At 35.5% G+C, this 21783-nt stretch overlaps 1 protein-coding gene across 1 annotated transcript in view; it reads right to left on the bottom strand.

The window, feature by feature from the left end:
* LOC112044369 (uncharacterized) overlaps positions 1–21783 on the bottom strand; it is a gene marked incomplete in the record, with an annotated part of 306951 nt that overhangs the window by 69178 nt on the left and 215990 nt on the right. The window contains 1 exon segment of the mRNA XM_052888004.1: positions 4711–4850. Coding sequence (XP_052743964.1) covers positions 4711–4850 — 140 coding nt within the window.

Consider the following 21783-nt stretch of genomic DNA (forward strand, 5'->3'; position numbering starts at 1 on the left):
AATGACAGACCTTGAAACGCTATCGAATTTCGTGTCCTCCCAAACAATCTCATTACTACAAAATAAAGCACAAATCGTAGCGGAATATACTTCTGTGATCCGAAAGGGGTGACTTCACCCCTGGCAGGCTTTTGATCGCATTCGGCTGACCTATAAACACAGTTTCTTATCCTTGTTTGTACTCGTGTACGAATCTGCCTACACTTCCTGGCTCACCATTCTCGTGATTTCCCTTTTGGAAATAATTTATGATAATTTCATCACATTATTCACTCTCTGTTATTTTTCCGATGCTTGCTATGTCATTGTTCTCTCTATCACAATGTGTTGAGCTTAACATATAATGTTCTTACGTAATAAGTAGGTGCTTGGAGACAGCTATGCACAAATGTTGTAACTCGTTTTTTTTGGGTATAGATTTGTAGGTAAGTATATTTGTTTCCCGATCTCAGAACCGAGTGTAACTCAGATCAAAGTTTGTATTTAAGAGCTTAATAGTAGAGCTTAATGCTTAGGCTAATATGTATGGGCTTTTTGAATTTATCTATATTATGTGTTTTTAAGGAAAATATTTTTTATAAAAACAATTTTTTTTTCCTTATTTCCTAAAAAAGTCATTTAATATCTAATGAAATACTTTATTTTTACTGTGTGAGAAGCAGAATCTATATCAAAATAGAAAATTTGGTTAAGTATTCTGTTAGCCCTAATTCGCGCGAAAGTTTTTTTAACTGACGTTAAAAAACTTTTAAATATAGTGTAAAGTGGAAAAGTTGAGTGAAGATCTATTTCTAAATCCCAAAATTGAAAAAGTAACACTGCTCGAGAAAAAGCTTCGTGTTTTAAAAACACTACATATACTTGGGAATGCATTTGTTGTATTTGAACGTTAGTCTTGTTTCATCGCTATACTTGATACTGTTACATTTCAATGGCAAGACAACTGATTGGTAAAAAGGGTAAAAAGACTCTGCCTATGGCTATTGTATTCAAAGCCGTGGGTTCAATTCCCGCAACTGGAAACTATTATTGGTGTAATGAGTAGGTATAAATGTTTTACAGTGTATGGCTTTATATTATGTTAGCAATTTTAAATATTGGTCCTACTAAGTCATGATACGTCATGATACACCAGTACATTGACATTTGATTGACATTGATAAATACACCTTGACATTTGTAAATAATAAATTGAGATATTGTCATGATACAAGGTATAAAAGCTATCGCTTCCTTATTTGCGGGCCAGACGTTCGTTTGCTATCGCAGAGGCAACAAGTGCCAAGTGATTGTGGTGAAGTGTTATATATCTATATTGTATTGATTGATGTATAATATAAAGTGATAGCAGTGATGTGTAATATATATATGAATGTATGGTGCATTGGTGAATAAACATAGTATTGAAGATCAACAGTGAATATTATTTCAAACCCCCTCTGAACTTTATAATTATGATTTATTCTATTCTCTTATTCTGGCTTTTACTTTGTGGCTAGTTGGCAACCTGTGTATTATACTATTTTTTTATTTATTTAATTATATATAATAATTACATGATAAAAATTAAAAGGTGCAGACATAAACTTGTTAAAGTTTTTCTGCGCACCCTTCGCCGTTGACAATACTGTAATTAAATCTACTACTATATAATGCTATAATACTAATCTACTATGAACTTAAAAATTTTAAAAATTAGAAAGAGAAATCTAATTCTACAATTAAAACTACACATAAATACATAAAAACACTACGTTTAACTTAATATAACAATAATTAGAAACAAATTGTAAACAAAAACAGAAAAGGTGGGTATGAAGTGAATAAAACTGACATCTGAATGATATTTGTATATACAGGCTGTTCATACAATAATTGGTAATACTTATGTTACTCATAGTTATTAGTGATAAGACTAATACTGTTATTTATTTTTATTCATCTGCCTGTAACGTTGTGATACGCATATTTACCAATATAGTTACGTAGTGTGTTAATTAATTTAACAGTGATGGGGGTAGTATCAATATCTATAAAAGCAAGCACTTCCAGCCGTATCTTCGCGCGTAATAACCGTTTGTACCGGCGGTGGAATGGATAATAACGTTTGAACAGACCCAGTCCGAATAGCCTTACTTGAACCTGATTGATATAATTAGCAGTTGCGTATCCTTGGAGGGGCCCTGTTTTAAAGTTGGAGCGCCCAATACACGAGCGGCAAATCCCGAAAATCTCTTTAGAAGTTTTTTTTTCTTCAAAGTTTTTCTTTCTTTAGCATCCAATTCTCAAGTCAAAGGATTTTGCATTCACTATTTATTTAATGCTAACTGTTAAATTTTAAATTTTAGAATCTCAATTTTAATTTTATTATTTTTTTTTACCTACGTAAAATATGTCATCCAGTGCATACTGAGATCCATTAGTTCATATTGATAGAGTGGCTGGTGGGAGGCTTCGGCCGTGGCTAGTTACCACCCTAACGGCAAAGACGTACCGCCAAGCGACAAGCGTTCCGGTACGATGCCGTGTAGAAACCGAAACGGATGTGGATTTTCATCCTCCTCCTAACAAGTAAGCCCGCTACCATCTTAGACTGCATCTTCATTTACCATCAGGTGAGATTGTAGTCAAGGGCTAACTTGTAAAGAATAAAAAAAAAGTAGGTAGATGACCGTTTGAGACACGCGATATTTAATTTCATAAAATGCACACAACTGAAAAGTTGGAGGTGCATGCCCCGGACCGGATTCGAACCTACAGCCTCCGGATTCAGAGGCAGAGGTCATATCCACTGGGTTATCACGGCTCTTATTGAATTATGGATGAGTTCTAAATAAGCTATATTTAATATATGAGACTTAGTCACTAACTACTACTATTAAAAAGCCTCAATAGCTCAACGGTAAGAGCGGTTGGACTCATCACCGAGGGGTGGTGGTTCGATCCCCACTCCGTTGGTCTATTGTCGTACCCACTCCTAGCACAGTCTTTCCCGACTAGTTAGTCATATTATAAAAATATGTCAAATATTCTTTTTTAAAAAAAATGAAACAAACTACGGGTTTCTTCATCATTATCAACTTATATTTGGCATACTGCTGAGATCGAGTCTCCTCTCAGAATGAAAGGGATTAGGCCAATACCACCACACCACACACAATTGCGGATTGGCAGACTTCACACACGCAGAGTATTGAAAAAAATTCTCTGGTATGCAGGTTTCCTCACGATGTTTTTCCTTCACCGTTTGAGACACGTGATATTTAATTTCTTAAAACGCACACAACTGAAAAGTTGGAGGTTCATCCAACGGCATTATCACGGCTCTTATCGAATTATGGATGAGTTATAAATAAGCTATCTATACTAATATTATAAAGCTGAAGAGTTTGTTTGTTTGTTTGTTTGTTTAATTGAACGCGCTAATCTCAGGTACTACTGGTCCGATTTGAAAATTTCTTTCAGTGTTAGATAGCCTATTATCCGAGTATTCCTACGGGAACGGGAACCACGCGGGTGAAACCGCTCGGCGTCAGCTAGTATTTAATATATGAATTACAGTTTGTGTAAGGCCTAAATGAATAAATAAAGAAACTTGTGTGCATTTAAAAAAAATATTCTTACAGATATACATATAATATATCGTTGCAAAGGCTTTCACGCATGTGTGCGTATCGCTCAGAATGTCACAAGACAAATAGAAGCAATCGCCGTGGTCCATCGGTCGTAACGGGGCGGAAACTAACCGGAACAGGTTTATGCTACTACTCCACGTCTTTCTTGTCTATGGGGTTCCTTTTTATTTCCGTTCAACGACTAAAGACCTCAATGCCTAAGACTTAAGGCCTAAAATGTACCAGTCAGTGGTTCATTTTATTGGGTATGGCGTATCTTTTAAATGGATTTTATAAAACCTTTTTAAATAGGCTATTACGACTATAATATTACGTAGTATAGTGTCGAAGTAGATATAAATTATAATGAATACTGCTTACAATTTAAAAGCTTCACGGTCAATGATAATTTAATACTATAGATCGGTTACATCAATACAAAATCATCGCAAAATGTAATCCGAATAATAGGCTACAACACTGAGCGCACACATGTACAATTTTGTCTTTCTTTTTCAATTATATATCTATTTATATGTATATGTATAGTTTTTACACTTCCTGAACGCACAACTCATTTGTAGACGATATTTAGGTATTACTTGTTTAAATAATGTTCGCTGTTGAACATTGAGTTGACTTTAAGTTTCCTCTTTTGAGCGCCTCATTTTTCATGCGCTAGTAACACATCTAACAGTATTTAATATTGTTCACGGTTACGAGATCGGACTCAAGTTCCATTCTCACTTTGTTACTAACGTAGAAGTGCCGAAGACGAGCTATTCGCTTAGAGGGGGAATGGAAATTACCAATGTTTAGAGAATATATCCAACACACCAACACTCCATCAATAGAAAGACCGGTTGCACCTGGCTGGTTGGTTCGATCTTCAATTATTTGACATCAATTATTGTAAAGCGTAAACATTTTAAGCATCAATAGCTCCACGATAAAGACCGGATTCAATATCGTGGGTTCGATCCCTGTTTGTTTTAATATTGTTATACCCACTCCTACCACAATCCCTTAACGTGTTGGATGGGAAAAGGAATTTTGGTGATAATGAAAAAATATGGCTAATGCTTTTGTATCTTACTTGGCACTGCTGAGGTCCTTGTCGGTTTGGCGAAGCTGGCTTTGGTCTGATCTTCTTTGCCGTTGGCCGTTCGATGCCCGTAACCGCCACCGACACCCTGGTGATGCCGCTCAAGCTTGACGAAGATGACGTTGTGCAATCTGGGGACAAAAGCATCTTGTGTTTTATCTTTCCATTTTCAACAGACTTGATTCTATTCGATTGATCTCGCCGAATCCGAGACTTGGTCGCTAACTACTACTATTAAAAAGCACAGTCTTTTCCGACTAGTTGGAGGGGAATGGGAATATTGGTCATATTATAAAAAACATGTCAAATATTCTTTAAACAAAAAATTAAACAAATTACGGGTGTCTTCATCATTATCAACTCATATTCGGCTCACTACTGTGTTCGAGTTTCCTCTCAGAATGAGAGGGATTAGGCCAATAGTCTACCACACTGGCCCAATACGGATTGTCAGACTTCACACATGCAGAGTATTGAAAAACATTCTCAGGTATAAGTTTCCTCACCATGTTTTTCCTTCACCGTTTGAGACACGTGATATTTTTTTTAAATGCACACAACTGAAAAGTTGGAGGTGCAGAGGCAAAGGCAGAGGTCATATCCATTGGGCTATCACGGCTCTATCACGGCTGAAAGAAGAAGGCTGAAAATCATTCAGAGGGTGATCGAATCAGAAATGAGGAGATTCGCAGAAGAACCAAAGTCACCGAAATATTCCTAGCTCAGCGAGTCACGAAGCTAAATTGGCAGTAGACCTATCATTTTTAACTCGTTTTTAACCGACTTTAAAAAAAAAATATTCACTTACTCAACTGCAAAAAATGTACGCTACGACAGCGTTAAATAACAGTTTAAAAAAAACAAGTTATTGAAACAAAATACTTTTCAAAATATTGTATTAAAACAAAAACAATACGTCGCGATTTACTGTCCACACAAACAAATCGGACTTCAACTTAATTAGTATTTTAAATTAAATTGCAAATAATTAATGCATTATTTACCTATACCGTTCATTATTTTGTTTGGCAAATATGCAATTCGGCGAAATGGAATGTTCGTCATAAATTTCATCATAATAAAACGGAATATTAAAGCAAAACTCCGGAAAATTCGTTATTAACTTCATTTCGGAATTCCGCGTGCCGGTTTTAAAAAAATAATGCAGATTGAATTTTTACCGTATTTTTGTAAATAGTTTTAGTTATTGACATTGTCTATGCATAGAATAGACGGGGTATGTATATATTTACATATATGGTAACTTTCTATTCTTCTATTGCATCTTAAATACATGGCTTTAGATAGCTAAGAATAAAGAGATAACGGATTCACACGTATATCTTTGCATACTTTCTTTATAACTTTTATTATTCTAATTATTATTTTCGTATATGAACCTTTTTTACGTCCGATAAAATAATAAAAAAAAATACAGAAAATAAATTACTGTTCTTAAATTTCTTTACTCTTTTTATTCATTTACCTATTAAATTATTTATTTCCTGTAGGCTTAGTTTAAAATATTAAGTTTGCCTTAGTAGAGACTGAAATCACCCGCAAAATTTAAAAAACCGGCTAAACAAATTAAAAAAACATGCGTTTTCATGATTTGTTTAAATAATTTTTTCGTTTGTGAATACAAAACTATAAATAAGTATTAAACTCAGTTATTCCAATATTTGCACTATAATTTTCAGAATTTACTCCGATTTTTTTTTAATTTTGCGGGCGAGGCGATTTTAGTCTCTACTTTCATTAGCCAAACCTAAGACATACGGATTACAGTATGGTTTTATCTAAAGGTTGACATTGAAATGTCATACGCAATCTTTACATTTTCATAATACGAGTGATTACCAAATAAATTGCCACACATATATACGAATCCTTATCACTAAAACACGGACTACGCAGTCCGTGCCCTAAAAGTTTCTCGTAATATCAAAAGGTTTGCCATTCTTTGCGGCTCCCAAGTTCCTACGGCCACATCTATCAAGGTGGCAGTGAAAGGCACTCTGTAACGCTCGCCTGGCTCCTACCAATGCGATACTATGTCATTTTTCGTCCATTCCATTAGTGGTCTTTGGACTCGGACCGGCGGGGATGATGTGCGGAACGTAAATATACTAATGGCTTCTCTAAATACGTATGAAATAGATACTGGGCAATAAATCTTTAGCCGGTTTTCTTTTGCGATTGATAAAACAGTTTACTACATGAGTAAAGGTCCATTTTTAACCGACTTCAAAAAAAGGAGGAGGTTCACAATTCGACGCGTATGGTTTTTTTTCTTTAATGTTACCTCAGAACTTCGTCATTTCCTTTGTTAGAATGTGTATACTCCTGAAGTGGTCCCATTGTCACTATATCAGGATCTGATGATGGGATCCTGGAGAAATCGAGGGAAACTTTCAAAAATTGTAAAGACAACTAAAGCGTTTTATCTTTGAAGGCGGTGCTAAGCCGGTGTTGTGTTAATTTAAGCCGTTTCTGAAAGAACTACATGAAAGAACACTGGCTGAAAAGAACTTCTGATTGTTATAATTAAGGGTCTCGCTAGAGATCTAAGACAGCTTTTAAACCTCACAATATAGCACCTCGAACCACAGGTCTAAGTTAATTGGTTCTAAGTTGCTTTTTCCTTGTATGTCGCGTTTGGCGAACGATATCTAATTGACATATTTTACAAAACAACAGTTCCGCCCCTTTTCCAAAATATCATAATATACATATGTATACCTCTATGGTATATTATAAATACAAAGTGAGTCGGTTTGTTTATTTAATTTTTACGGTTTAACCACCAAACCGATTTTAAAATTTATTTCATAAATGGAATGCTATTAACAGAACTATTATTATTTTTATTCCCATATTCTCAAGGGAACTACAGACGTTTAATGTATTATAATAATCGCTCGTTTAAATAGATAAGTACATAGACTAATAACGTTAACATAACATAAAGCAAGCAAGTCTACGTCTTGTCTAAGCCATCCAATATCTTTGAGGCTCAGAACAGCCTCTGTGCGTTCAGGCATATCGCTTTCAGAGACAGTGAACGCTATCTATCAGATTTGCATGTATATCCGCTTGCCATAATTATTTCTGATTAATCACCACACACTATTGAGATATGGGCTCCATATATGCCTACGATGGCTGTATGTTTACGTAATTATTATCTGTGGGGGAGATATCGAATATAAATTGATATCGAATATGAAGGCCGTTCATTTGTTTGCTTATTAATAATTCTATTGATTAATCGTTACCATTTTTTTTTTAAATTAAATATCATGTGTCTCAAACGGTGAAGTAAAACATCGTGTCATCAACAACATATTTAGTCTGAGTGAGGAAACCTGCATACCAGAGAATTTTCGTGATTCTCTGCGTGTGTGAAGTCTGCCAATCCGCATTGGGCCAGCGTGATGGACTATTGGCCTAACCCCTCTCATTCTGAGAGGAGACTCGAGCTCAGCAGTGAGCCGAATGGTTTGATGAGTAGTAATCGTTACCATATTTATAATAAGAGAATGGAAATCAAGTGTACTTTGAATAAAATTAACAAAAATTAGGGTGAACGTTATATTTTTAAAAGTTTCTAGGACTACAGTTTTTACTGTACAGTTTCCTTTTATCTAATCACAATTATAAAAACTGTACAAATCCCAGTTTTATCCACACATGGACGATTTAACTGATTATTATAACCCGGAAGAAGTTGTTAGAGTTAGATTATCAAGTGCTTATAGTTATTTACATAGCAATAAAACACACACATTATTTTATACACGGTCAAAGAATTTTAAAACGTTCGAGTATCTTTGAGTTACCATACCAAACAAACAAACCCAGTGTATATGACCCCTGCTTCTTATTCCGGAGGGTGTGGGTTCGAATCTGGTCCGGGGCATGCAGCTCCAACTTTTCAGTTGTGTGCATTTTAAGAAATTAGATATCACGTGTCTCAAACGGTGAAGGAAAACATCGAGAGGAAACCTGCACTCCAGAGATTTTTCTTAATTCTCTGCGTATGTGAAGTCTGCCAATCCGCACTGGGCCATCGTGGGCCTAACCCCTCTCATTCTGAGAGGAGACACGAGCTCAGCAGTGAGCCGAATATGGATTGATGATGATGATGATGAAACAATCAAAAAAGTCAAATCTTTATAATATTAGTATTATTCGATAAAGTATTATTGTTTCTAATAAAATATATAATAGATATTTTGACAGTAAAATTCATAGTTTATTATGAAATTGGATTATGACATCCAGTCCCATTAACAGTTAATTCGCTAACAAACCGAATATCCGTAAATAGTGAGATTACCATTATTACTTCGATGGAAACAATGCAACATTACGTAAATGTAGCGCCAGCACAAATGGCAATATAATATGATTAATTTTATTTGCACTGACCCGGTGGTTTTCGTATTACCAAAAATTTGAGATTCGAGTTTTAAAAACCCTTTTATAAAAAAAAAATAATGATCACGCCTCAGATTCTGAGAGGAGACTCGAGCTCAGCAATGAGCCGCATATGGGTATAATGATGATGATGATTAAATCACGAACGGGCTATGTAATTAAATAAAAACCATTATCAACCATTTAAGTGCTTATCTATTAATTTTGGTTCAGATTTTCGAAAAATATTATAGGGGGTTTTCATTTCTGGCCAGGCTCAATACAGTATTTCAAGATTATATTTTAATAATAAAAATTAATAATTCGTATAAAAATATAATTACTAAGCCTTAAATTAACCTTAATTTTCCGCCATTGTGTATTTGTGTTGCCCCTGTACTTCTTTTACAAAAATAGTCTTCTACATTACAAATATAACTATTTAGTAAGAAATAAACTGTATGCAATAACTATTTTGTCACTCTGAATATATTGAACTACTGTATTTGTACCTGGCCAAGTCGTCAAACATTTCTGTAACCCCTTTAAAACACCTCGGTTTTTTTTTTTTCGTAAGCTATATTATTTAAACTAGCTGACGCCGCGCGATTTAACCCGCGTGGTTCCCGTTTCCGTAGAAATATGGAGATAATATATAGCCTTCCTCGATAAATGGGCTGTCTAACACTGAAATAATTTTTCAAATCGGACCAGTAGTTCCTGAGATTAGCGCGTTCAATCAAAAACAAACAAAAAAACTCTTCAGCTTTATAACATTAGTATAGATAACACAACGAATTGATAGCAATATTTCCAATATTGAAGGCATTTTTGATAACGAATAAATTTACGCGGTAATTAATTTGCAATGTAAAATATTAATTTAAAGTCGGTGGAATTCCTACATAGAATTAACACGTAAATATTCGCTGAAAGTTTTTATAACATAATATTTAAATTATAAATTATTATGTTAAGTTGGAATGGAACATCATGTAGAATGTTGAGTCTATCGCTATTTCTCCTATAGTTGTTTCAGTAATCATATCTATAGACTATAGTGAAAAGTTTTGAGTTTGACCAACACTCTAAGAAACTTTTGTTTGACTATTAGATCAATGGCAGTATTCCTTGAGGGCGTTCCTCACTCTGGAGCCCTGACCGCCGGTTGCATGGGCACTCAAACTTCTCACGAGATTACCGTCATTTGGAATGTTGAGTCAACAATTATTGTTCCGATGGCTGTTTACAGCGAAATGTTTCGGCCAACATCTTAAGAAGCTTTCACGTAACGGCAGTGATTCTTGAGACGGCGCGTATAGTGAGGAGGTTCCTCACTCTGGAGCCCTGACCAGCGGTTGCTTGGGCACTCAAATGTAGAGAATATATAGCTTCAAGTGATAGGCAGCAAGTAGCAGTGTAGGACGCCCTCCATCTGATGGTTCGACGACATCAAGAAGGTAGTGGAAAGTGGCTGGATGAGGAAGGTGAAGGATTGTGTGTAGTTGCGCGCTCTCGGGAAGGCCTATGTCCTGCAGTGGACAAATACAGGATGTTGATGAAGTGGTAGAAATCAAACGTACGAGTACTTACGTCTACAAGTTAGTATGTCTTCTTCAATTTCAATCATCAATGACTTACTGTTTTGATATATTTTTTTTTTCATTTCGAATAAGCAAGCGCTTAGCTGCAATCATGCCGATGGTAAGCGATGATGCAGCCTATGGTGGAACGCGCTTGCCTAGATGATATGAAATGTTTGAAGTTTTCTTAGAAAACTAATAAGTACTGGCGAGATATAAAGCTCCGGGATTTCTCATTTCCCATCATCCCTATAAGCTGGGATGATGAATTGCTAGAGAAACGCTGTTCTCAATAATTGCTTTAAAATTGCACAAAGTACAGAAGTGACAATAGATTTTTGGAATATGAAATAATGCTAAGAAGAGTAAAAAAAAAAGGATAAGTGCGAGCTGGACTAGCACATCGAGGGTTTCTTTAGTTCGTGCGCTGTAGCATGGTGCGGTTACACTAGGTACATTAATAAAAAAAAAAAAATAGGTTGAAATGATCGGTTGCTTAGAACAATTTTCTCAAACCTTTTTTTTAGTTTTCCAAAAACTAAAAACAGGGGTTGAGAAAATTGGTTGTCAATCAAACCTTTGTTAGAGGCCAAAGTCAAAAGTCAACGTTAGTAATTGTGACGTAGATTTAGGTTTAACGCCAAAGTTCGCCTTCCATTTATAAAACGAGGGAGCCTCTGAAACTTGTATGACTTAATGAAAACGCTCCTCGGGGACTTCTGAAGGCCTTGATTAACATGTAACAAGAATTATGTCGGTGTAATCCTGTCTTTTTCCTTACTATAATAGTATTGTATTGCTTTGAGGAATATATTTATTTATACAGATATATCTATTCATCATCATCATCATTATTATATTCGGCTCAATGCTGAGCTCGAATCTCCTTTCAGATTTCAGAATGAGAGGGGTTAGGCCAAATTAAATATCACATATTTTAAACGGTGAAGGAAAACATCGTGAGGAACCTGCACACCAGAGTATTTTCTTAATTCTCTGCGTGTGTGAAGTCTGCCAATCCGCATTGGGCCAGCGTGGTAACTATTGGCCTAACCTCTCTCATTCTGAGAGGAGACTCGAGCTCAGCAGTGAGCCGAATATGGGTTGATTAAAAACCAACAAACATCAATTCATATTGAGATACACCAAAAGATAGATTTTCGACGATAGAGTTCCCCACACAAAAATGTCAATAAAATAATACAAATAGGTAAATAAGGATATCGCGGGGAATCAGTAAACACAACGCCGAATAAATCTCCACTATCTAGTGGAAAATTACCATATAAACTCAATTTCACACGTCACAAGTTCAAATCCAAAATCGGCTATTGGTTGTGGGCCAAACCGCCAAACCGCTGCATAAAAATAGGCTTTTATTGTGCCCATAAAATTGTCTCGGAACAAAAAACAGACGAAACAATTGTGTGTTAGGTTGTGTCTACACTTGCGTCTGTATTAGCATCAATACATACTTAAAAATAAAATTAGCTTATCCACTGGGCTATCACGGCTCCGACTACACACACACAATTTTTCGCATTTATAATATTAGTGTGATATACTTGCGTGATTAAAGAAGAAGTTTGACAATAGGATCTTTGGTTCATATGTGCATTTACGTCATTAATTTTTCACCTTCTCCTAAAAGTATGGTTGGCCTTCGATTCGGAATTGCATGTAGATAGTTTGAGCAAAAAAGTAAAGAAATAAGTTTAAAATTATGGCCTAATTTCGATCATTCGACGACTCGGTAGTAAATAATTACACAAACTCCTCAACCTACTAAATAATAACGCAGAGTTGTCGATGTGAATCCCTCCTAAAAGTTGGGTCTCGAATTATTCATATTCGAGCCCCGTCATGCGGGTCCCCGCCCTAAGGCACTCGGAAACTTATATCTATTTCGTAACCAATGGATATTTCTGCTAGTGTTTAGAATTACAATGCTACTGTCACATTACATTATACCCCGGTCGAGTTTGGGACGTTCATTTACATTTGGACCCTAGTAATTGATATGCGTAGTGGATCACGCGAAATGTACTTTCAGCACAAAGTTTACAATGAGTATTGTGTGCAGTGGAACGTAAATAAGCTATTTTGTCTGAAATACGAGTCCTTTTCAGCGTACTTCAAAAATAAGGTTCTGTTTTATACTCGTTCGACCCTTACGTGTGTAATACTAGCGAACGACCGCGACTTCGTCCACGTGAAAAGACTTCGTTCAGTTATCAACAAATCCCGCGAGAACCATGGATTTTTCCGGGATAAAAAGAACCACCACCCCTCGGTGATGAGTCCGACCGCTCTTACCGTTGAGCTATTGAGACTATGAATATAAAACGTAACATCGAGTTAAGTCAACATAATGTCTTTGATAACTTGATATAAATTAATGCCCTAATTAGTTTTGCCAAGTGACCTATATAACCCACATCTGTAATTACGGCTCTGAATTTCGAGTTAGTCTCAAAAGATATTCAAATTCTAGCTAAATAACTATTTAACGGTTCTGCGAATTTATAATTAGATAGGTAAAGAAATACTAAGCGAAATTCCTCGACACCTAAATCTATTCCACATTAATAACTTCGTACATTTGGAAAATATTTGCACTATTTTAAATTTTTATAAGTATTATATTTTTAAAAAAGCTGTTTCACCCGCGTGGTTCCCGTTCCCGTAAGAATACGGGGACAATATATAGCCTATAGCCTTCCTCGATAAATGGGTTATCTAGCACTGAAAGAAAGAAAGAAAGAAAGAAAATATATTTATTACTACATTATGCCACACATCACAATTATTTAAGAATAATACCCTGCGATATGTGGCATAACCTAGAAAAAGGAAAGAATTTTTCAAATCGGACCAGTAATTCCTGAGATAAGCGCGTTCAACCAAACAAACAAACTCTTCAGCTTTATAATATTAGTATAGATTCCAATGGTTAACTAGCGCCCGCCCCGTATTCGCAAGGGTGATACATACGTAAAATCCGATGAATAGTTTAAAAGATCTAAGCGAACATTCATTTTAAGCGACCTCATTGTAATTGTAAGTAGGATAATGACAACGTCTGTTTTTTAACGGACTTTAAAAAGCGTTCAAATATAGTATTAAGTTAAATGAAGGTCTATTTCCAAACGCCTAAAATTGAAAATGCAACACTGCTCGAAAAAAAGCGTCCAGATTTAAAAAATGTCACTGTCGTGTGAACATGTACTTGAGAATGCATTTTTTATATTTGAACGCTTTTTAACAGACTAACGTCCGTTAAAATAACTCTTTTGTGGATGAGGGCTTATGCTTTAACCTATGTAGCTCTAATCTAGACAAAGATTATGACTCTCGAACTAAGGACTTCCAAACACAATGGCCTTAACTCTCATACCCCAGCTGCTACCCTTTTATGTCATCAATCCACCTTATTTGCACTGTAACCCTTTCGCAGTCAGTTTCACTTCTATCTCTTCCTCGTAAAAATACTGCATATAACAGTATAATAACACGATTGAATACAATATGATAAAAATGTAAATATTGGCGCCCAACGCGGGACTAAACAAACGACCGTCGATCATAACAAGGGCCCAGAAATTTTCATAAACGATTTAGAAATACAATGTTTTCGGATTTGATTTGATGCCTTAGGCTCTGAGGAGTGAAAGTGGGCTTTGTGGGCATAAAGTCATAAATTAGATTCCACGATCTAATTACTAAGATATTTAATTTCTTAAAATGCATATATCTGATGGGTGCATGCCCTGGACCGGATTCGAACCTACGCCGAAAGCAGAGGTCATATCCATTGGGCTATCATGGCATTCCAAATAACCAGTAGTAGTCACTACAAACAACCAAAGTTGACGTTTCATAATCGAGTAAAATACACCCAAAAACAACCTAGACTCAAATTGCGAACAGTGTTGCCAGAAGATTACTTTTGTAACCTTTTAGGTGATTTTTTGACTGCATTGGTAACTTTTAGGTTACATTAATAAAATGGTTACTTTTACGTGATATTTCGGAATTTTTAGAATTAACTTACAATTTCGTATATCTAAAACAGAACGGTCGTTAAATCAAGAAATTCGGACAAATGCTCAACAAGAACTCATCGATGTTTCTGTGTCAATCTCACTATAAATGAAGACGTTAAAATTGACGTTGCGAAATAAGCAAGTTGCAGTCACATTGAATTTCTTAAAAAAATCAAGTATGAATTTAAGAAATTAACGTCTATTGTTTTTTAGATCCTTGCTCTTTAATTGTATTTTTCTTATCCCATAAGTAAAAGGCAAACAATCAGGACCTTACTTAAGATGATTCTATTTACGAGTAAAATCTCCTTCGGTTTGTAGTAATTTAATACTTGGCTAGTATTCGTAACAGATAGATATTAAAAAAAAAAACAAAATTACTTTAGCCCCCAGAGGCTGAAATGGTGGTTTAGCCATGCTGTGGAACGCAAAAAGCAAGAGTAGTAGTAGTCAAAAGGTTACTTTTTACACAAAAAGGTTACTTTTTTTAATATTTCGGGTAACTTCTCATAAGATCCAACTGGCAACACTGATTGCGAACCTCCTCCTTTTTTTGAAGTCGGTTAAAAGTGCTTGAAAACTAGTCCTACCTCACATACTTGAAAAACCCGAAATTTGAACTTTTTGAAATATACGACTTTCAAGTCAATCATGTAACACTTACTCTATACTTATCTGCATAATACGTACTTTAACCGATCAAATATTTACGTGTGAAACTTTCTACATCTATCTACTTAAATCTAACTTGTTTGTAACAAAAGATAATAAATGTCACGCGAATATGTGATTTAGTAGGCGCGATCCATCTTGAGCATTGCTTTTGACGAGCGAACTCAGTCTGGCAAGGTGTTTGCATCGCTGCGTATCCACGTGATAGGTAATTTGATCACGTCTGGCTTAGACGGCTTTTGTTGTTTCTCTCTGCATGCGATGTGACGTAATTGTGTTCTAGAAGGTGACAGGGAATCGAGAAACGAGACAGTAAGAGCAATATTTTCATATTCATCTATACACTAGTGGACGCATGCGGCTTTGTAAGCCCGTTGTTAACGGACAACTAACTATAATCTAACTCCTTGCCAGATTTTATCTTTGTACGTCAAACGGGTTCCGATATTTCGTGACGGTCCGCTTTTAGGTATATACAGGGTGTCCCGTAATTAATGGATAATACGCAAATGGTAGATACATCACCTAATTATCTAAAACTAATTTGAATAAATTTCTAGGTTGACCAAGTTATATTTTTTTTTCGGATTTTTTAAAATTGACACGACATTAACATTGACACTTTTTTTTAATTTATCAATACCGTTATGACCTCCATAAACTGAAAAATCTGTTGTTAGTGGACGTCAACTAACTATAATCTACCTCCATACCAGATTGAATCTCTGTACATCAAGCAACTTTCGATATTTCGTGATGAGTGATCTATAGCTTTTATATATTTAGATTGTAGCAAAGAGGTTATATAATTTATTTTTTGTACACCTAAATCTAACTTTTTTGTAGCACGCGAATAATATGTGATTTAGTAGGCCCGATCCATCTTGAACATTGCTTTTAAGGTCCGATATCTGACGTCACCCAGACGTGGGCTTTTTAACTCACGATCTCGGCGGCGCCCGGACTAATACACTCAGGCCAAAACACCCTTCCCGAACGGCCCTCTAAGTCGAGGCCCGAGTCTCAGAGGAGACGCCCTTAGAGAGTCGTTCCGCCCATCTACTTGCTTCTGCCTTCGGGCCCCATCAGGCGATGCTTCTGCGCTCGCCCAAACCACCCGGTGACGCCGCTGAGGTCCCATAAGAAGGCTACGGCACGTACACAATCAGAAAAAAAAAATCTTTTAAGGTGTTTGCATCGCTGCGTATCCACGTGATAGGTAATTTGATCACGTCTGGCTTTGACGGCTTTTGTTGTTTCAGTGCGCACGGTCTGCATGTGATGTGACGTAATTGTGTTGTAGAAGGTGATGGGATGTCTGTATCGAGACACGAGACAGTAAAGAACAATTTTTTTTCATATTTATCTATAGATACACTAGCGGATGCATGTGAGTTCGTCAGCCCTTAGACCTTTATAAATTGCAAAATCCGTAGTTAGCGGACTCGTCCATTGAAAAGTTACATTTGTACATTTTTGCTCATAACTTTTTATTTATAGTTCTACGACAAAAAGTTACTGAAACAAAGCTGTAGAAAGTTTAATTAGCTAAAATTAATATTAACAATTTTTTTTTATTAGATAAATAGTTTAGGAGTTATATCGTAAAAACCATTTCAACCCTTGTTTTCAAGATGGCGGCCGCGGGACAAGGGTGGCGATCCCACAAACTTGGTTTTAGCTTTATACTGACCCCCCTACACAGCAAAAAAATAACATTGCGCCCTCTAAAAACCGCAAGGTAAGGCCTACAAAATGTAACATTTCAATTGACTAGACGTCAACTATTTATAATCTACTTCCCTGTCAAATTTGATATTTGTGCGTCAAACGATTTAAGAGTAGATAACTCATTAATTACCTCATAAATTAATGCATTAAAATGATTCCGCTTCATATCAAACTGAGATTTGATACCTGACAAAGTATTATACAAAATGTCACCCATTTAATCTGACCGGCTTTCTGGGTACTTTATAATCTACATTTCACGTCGTGTAACAGTCAGGCCCCGACGCGGCGGAAATTCTACTAAAACGCGATAAATTTAGCAGCACACGTGACGTGGCTGATAAATAACCTTTCGCAAGTAAACCGTTTCGAGTGACGCGAGCTGTGCAGATAGTTTTGATATGGTTAATTAGGTGCACCATGCTTCGTAAGTTTTACGAACGTCTTAGATGAAATTTTTATTGAGAGAACATGAAAATTAAAATGGATAACTAGTTGAAATTGACGCGATGTTTGTATCTCTGATTAGTTTTGCATAGTAGTCTTTAATCATGAGCTTTTTCATGCAACGAGAACTTGTAAACGAAAGTCACGTGATAATTTTAGCAGCACACGTGACGTGGCTGATAAATAACCTTTCCCAAGTAAACCGTTCCGAGTGACGCGAGCTGTGCAGATAGTTTTGATATGGTTAATTAGGTGCACCATGCTTCGTAAATTTTACGAACGTCTTAGATGAAATTTTTATTGAGAGAACATGAAAATTTAAATAGAATACTACCTAAAAGTGACGCATTTTTTGATGTGACGTGGCTGATAAATAACCTCCCAAGTAAACCGTTCCGAGTGACGCGAGCTGTGCAGATAGTTTTGATATGGTGAATTATGTGCACCATGTTTCGTAAATTTTACGAACGTCTTAGATGAAATTGTCTTGAAAGGAAACATGAAAGTTGAAATATAAAACTAGCTAAAACTGACGCGGTGTTTGTAATTGTATGCCTGATTAGTTTTGCATAAAAGTTGCATGCAATACAGTACGATCAGCTATATGGTAAGGTAACGGTGGTGGCGTTTGACAAAAACATTGTGTCCAATATTTACGTATTTTTGGGGTCAAAAATTGAAAAAAAATACGGTTATAAAAAGTACATAGGTATTACATATATTCTATCTATACTAATATTATAAAGCTGAAGAGTTTCTTTCATTGAACGCGCTAATCTCAGGAACTACTGGTCCGATTTGAAAAATTCTTTCAGTGTTAGATAGCCCATTTATCGAGGAAGGCTATAGGCTATTATCTCCGTATTCCTACGGGAACGGGAAACACGCGGGTAAAACCGCGCGGCGTCAGCTAGTTACCGATAAAGAAGCACCAAAAAAAAATTGCGTACTACAAAAATTATCTACCTATTTTATTCCCTATTCCAAAGTTACCTTCCATAATTACCAATGGTAGACGGATGATCTGATAAAATGTCCAATGACAAACTAAACAAGATCGCCCATACAGGCCGCCATGTTGGCTTACCGTTTTTAGTGTTTGTTAGTTAGAGGCATCCCGTTACACTGTTTGCACTTGTCCGTGTTACAGATGCGAAGGTTAATAGATCACAGCAGCCTTTGTTAGGAGACCGCACGCCGCAGAAGGGCAGGAACTTCACAACTCGCTTCATTATTCATCCCACCGACCCCGTGTTCTGGGTCAAAGAACATTTTTCACCCTTTGTTGTATGCTTTTACACTTATAGTATTTCACACATTCAATATCGAGTTTTATCTTATGGTAAAAATGTGCGTTTAGTTTATAGACGGCCTTGATGGCGCAGTGGTATGAGCGGTGGATTTACAAGATCTAGAAGATACTTGATTCTTTTAATTTTAAAAGAAACATGATTTCCTGTCGTATTTATTGATAATGGTACGAAACCCTTAGTACGCGTGTCCGACTCACACTTGACCAGCTTTTTATCTAATAGAAGTAAATAAATTGCAGATTGAGTACATGCTATAAATGATGAGCTAAGGCGGCACTAAAGGCTTGTGCGGGGAGCTAACAAAGGACGGCGCGATCTATCAGAGCTGCCAGCGTGAGGCGGTATACGCCTCATTATCATTAATGGGGAAATAATGATCGTTTGTTTGTATTGGGCTTTTTGAATACTAATAGTCAACAGATATTTTGTCAAAATACGAACTCAGGATTGTTAATGCACGCTGGTATATAAAAGAGGACATTCAACTAGCCTATGATGACTAAAACACACTTCATAAGGAACTTGATCCTTCTACCTCCATTAAAAGTCAATATATATTTTTACTGTTTGTCTGTCGGTCTGTCTGTCTGTCCGTGTTTTAGTAGACCGGGCATGACGTGACTTTTTTTTTATAAAATAATATTTGTCTCTCCTTTTTTTTTTCAATATGACCAATATTCTAACATACTGACTGTGTCTTACTCACATGACAAACATTAAGTGTCAACTATGAAACAAAAATAACTAATAACCTATCCTGTCTGTTCCTAGTCTAATTCAGTCTGATCTTCCACAGTCCACGGGTATTGAGCAACTGAAGTTATTTTAGGCCTTAAATAATCACCATAGGTAGTATCTAAGAAAATCGCTGATTTACATCATTCAATGTCAATACATCAATACGTATGAATGATATGATGTATGATGTATATATGATGTATGACGTACTATGATGAATATGGAACCTACTTATTTAAAATTTTAATAACGTCAACGTAAAGTTTACATAAATATAAAATCCTTACACAAAATAGCAAGAACTCTCCGGAGATATTTATATCAAAGTAAAACTTAACTAGTACTGAACTTAAATGCATACATTACCGAGTAAGTCTCATATCATCGGTCCTTTGAAAATGTAATTTCCTCAACGTATCTTAATAATATTTCAGAGTACATCTCAAGGCTCTTTGACGTAATATGCATTTACTTGTATACCATACTAATAGAATAATAAGCTACATGGAGTTTATTCAGCATTTCAAATGGGTAGAGCTTTAAGGTAAAATTAACCAAATTATATTGCGGAAGCGATTTTAAAGTCTGAATAGCTGAATTTGAAATAAAGATGAGAAAGTTTATAAAGTAGTTTCTGTTCGCGACTGTATCCAAGCTGCGATTTTTTGTTCAAAACAGTTTTTCCACATAAAAAGTTTGCACGTAGAAGATTTTCATGTTATTTGATTGTGACACACTTTTAGTGAAAACAAATTTATTTGGCTATTTTTGCGAAATTTTGCAATGAATATTCTTAGGACGATGTCACACAAAAATTATACGAAATTTTTGCAAAACAGTTTTCACACTTTTGGCATTCCGACAATGTTTAGATAAACATGGGAAACAAAGTTTTAAAGTTTCTGTTCGCGACTGTATCCGAGCCGCGATTTTTGTTTTCTCGCAGTTCAGAATAGTTTCTCCGGATAAAAACGTTTGCGCATAGAACCGGATATTGAATTGATAAAGATGGGAAATAAAGTTTATAAATAGGTACGGTATAGTTTCTGTACGCGACTGTATTCGAGCTTCGAGTTTTAGGTCATAATATTTGTATCATCAGAAACAATCAATGAGAACATTGATTGATTCTGATGATAAAATTCTCAGGCTTAACGAGCGTGAGAATAAAACAATGATTTGTTTTTGTATATGACACGTCATACATAAAAATACACTTAAATGGGGATGATGACTAGGTTTGAATATATTGTTTTTTATGCAATGCTCGGGTAAATAAGGTCAATATTAACTAATTTATACTTAAAAAGCAAAGATTGGATGTTTGCAAAATAAATATTTCAAAATCTATTAAAATCTTTTATCTTAATTAGATGAAAATTCATACAGTTTTAGCTTCCTTGCACTAAACGTGACATTTTCCAATATATATAAATTATAAACATAAACCCACAAATAACAAAGATATTTGAAATTTTGTTTAAACGGCCATACAAATCTAATGATTATTATGATCTACGACGCCATTCTGCCATTCTGTATGGGGCGTTTTTCAGAGATCCATGGCAGTGCCGCAAATATGACCCTTTATATCCATGTAGCTCCGAAAGCAGTGATCGCAGATATCCTGTTACTTTTACAAAATTGCTTTACTATTAGCATACTCCTAATTTAAAAACTGTGATCATTCCTATTTTTACACAAAATTAATAACAAATGAAACAAATAAATGTCGCATGCCGTGAAACACAAAACAACTTTTTAGAAAGCTTACAAATTCTTGTTCAGAACAATTCTTGTATAATTTAGAATTGAATTTAAATCTTTCGTACAATTAATTTAATTGAGTTTTGTGTTAATCTGAGTAATGTTACTTGCTTTTATATTCCAAGAGAAATTCTTATGATAACATTGTTTCAGGATTGTAATATATTCTTTGTGTTTGTAATAAAAGGGGATTGCCCATCCCCGGTCTACCCTAAACGCCCGGCAATTTAGGTATTCATATAAAAAAAAATTGACGATTCTACTTTGATAACGAAATCATTACATCAAAAAAGTCCACAACGGGGTTAAAGCTAAACCTACAGAATAAAGAGTTTTACGATATTC

This window comes from Bicyclus anynana, chromosome 21 (genome assembly GCF_947172395.1).
Source record: "Bicyclus anynana chromosome 21, ilBicAnyn1.1, whole genome shotgun sequence".
Classification (NCBI taxonomy): domain Eukaryota; kingdom Metazoa; phylum Arthropoda; class Insecta; order Lepidoptera; family Nymphalidae; genus Bicyclus; species Bicyclus anynana.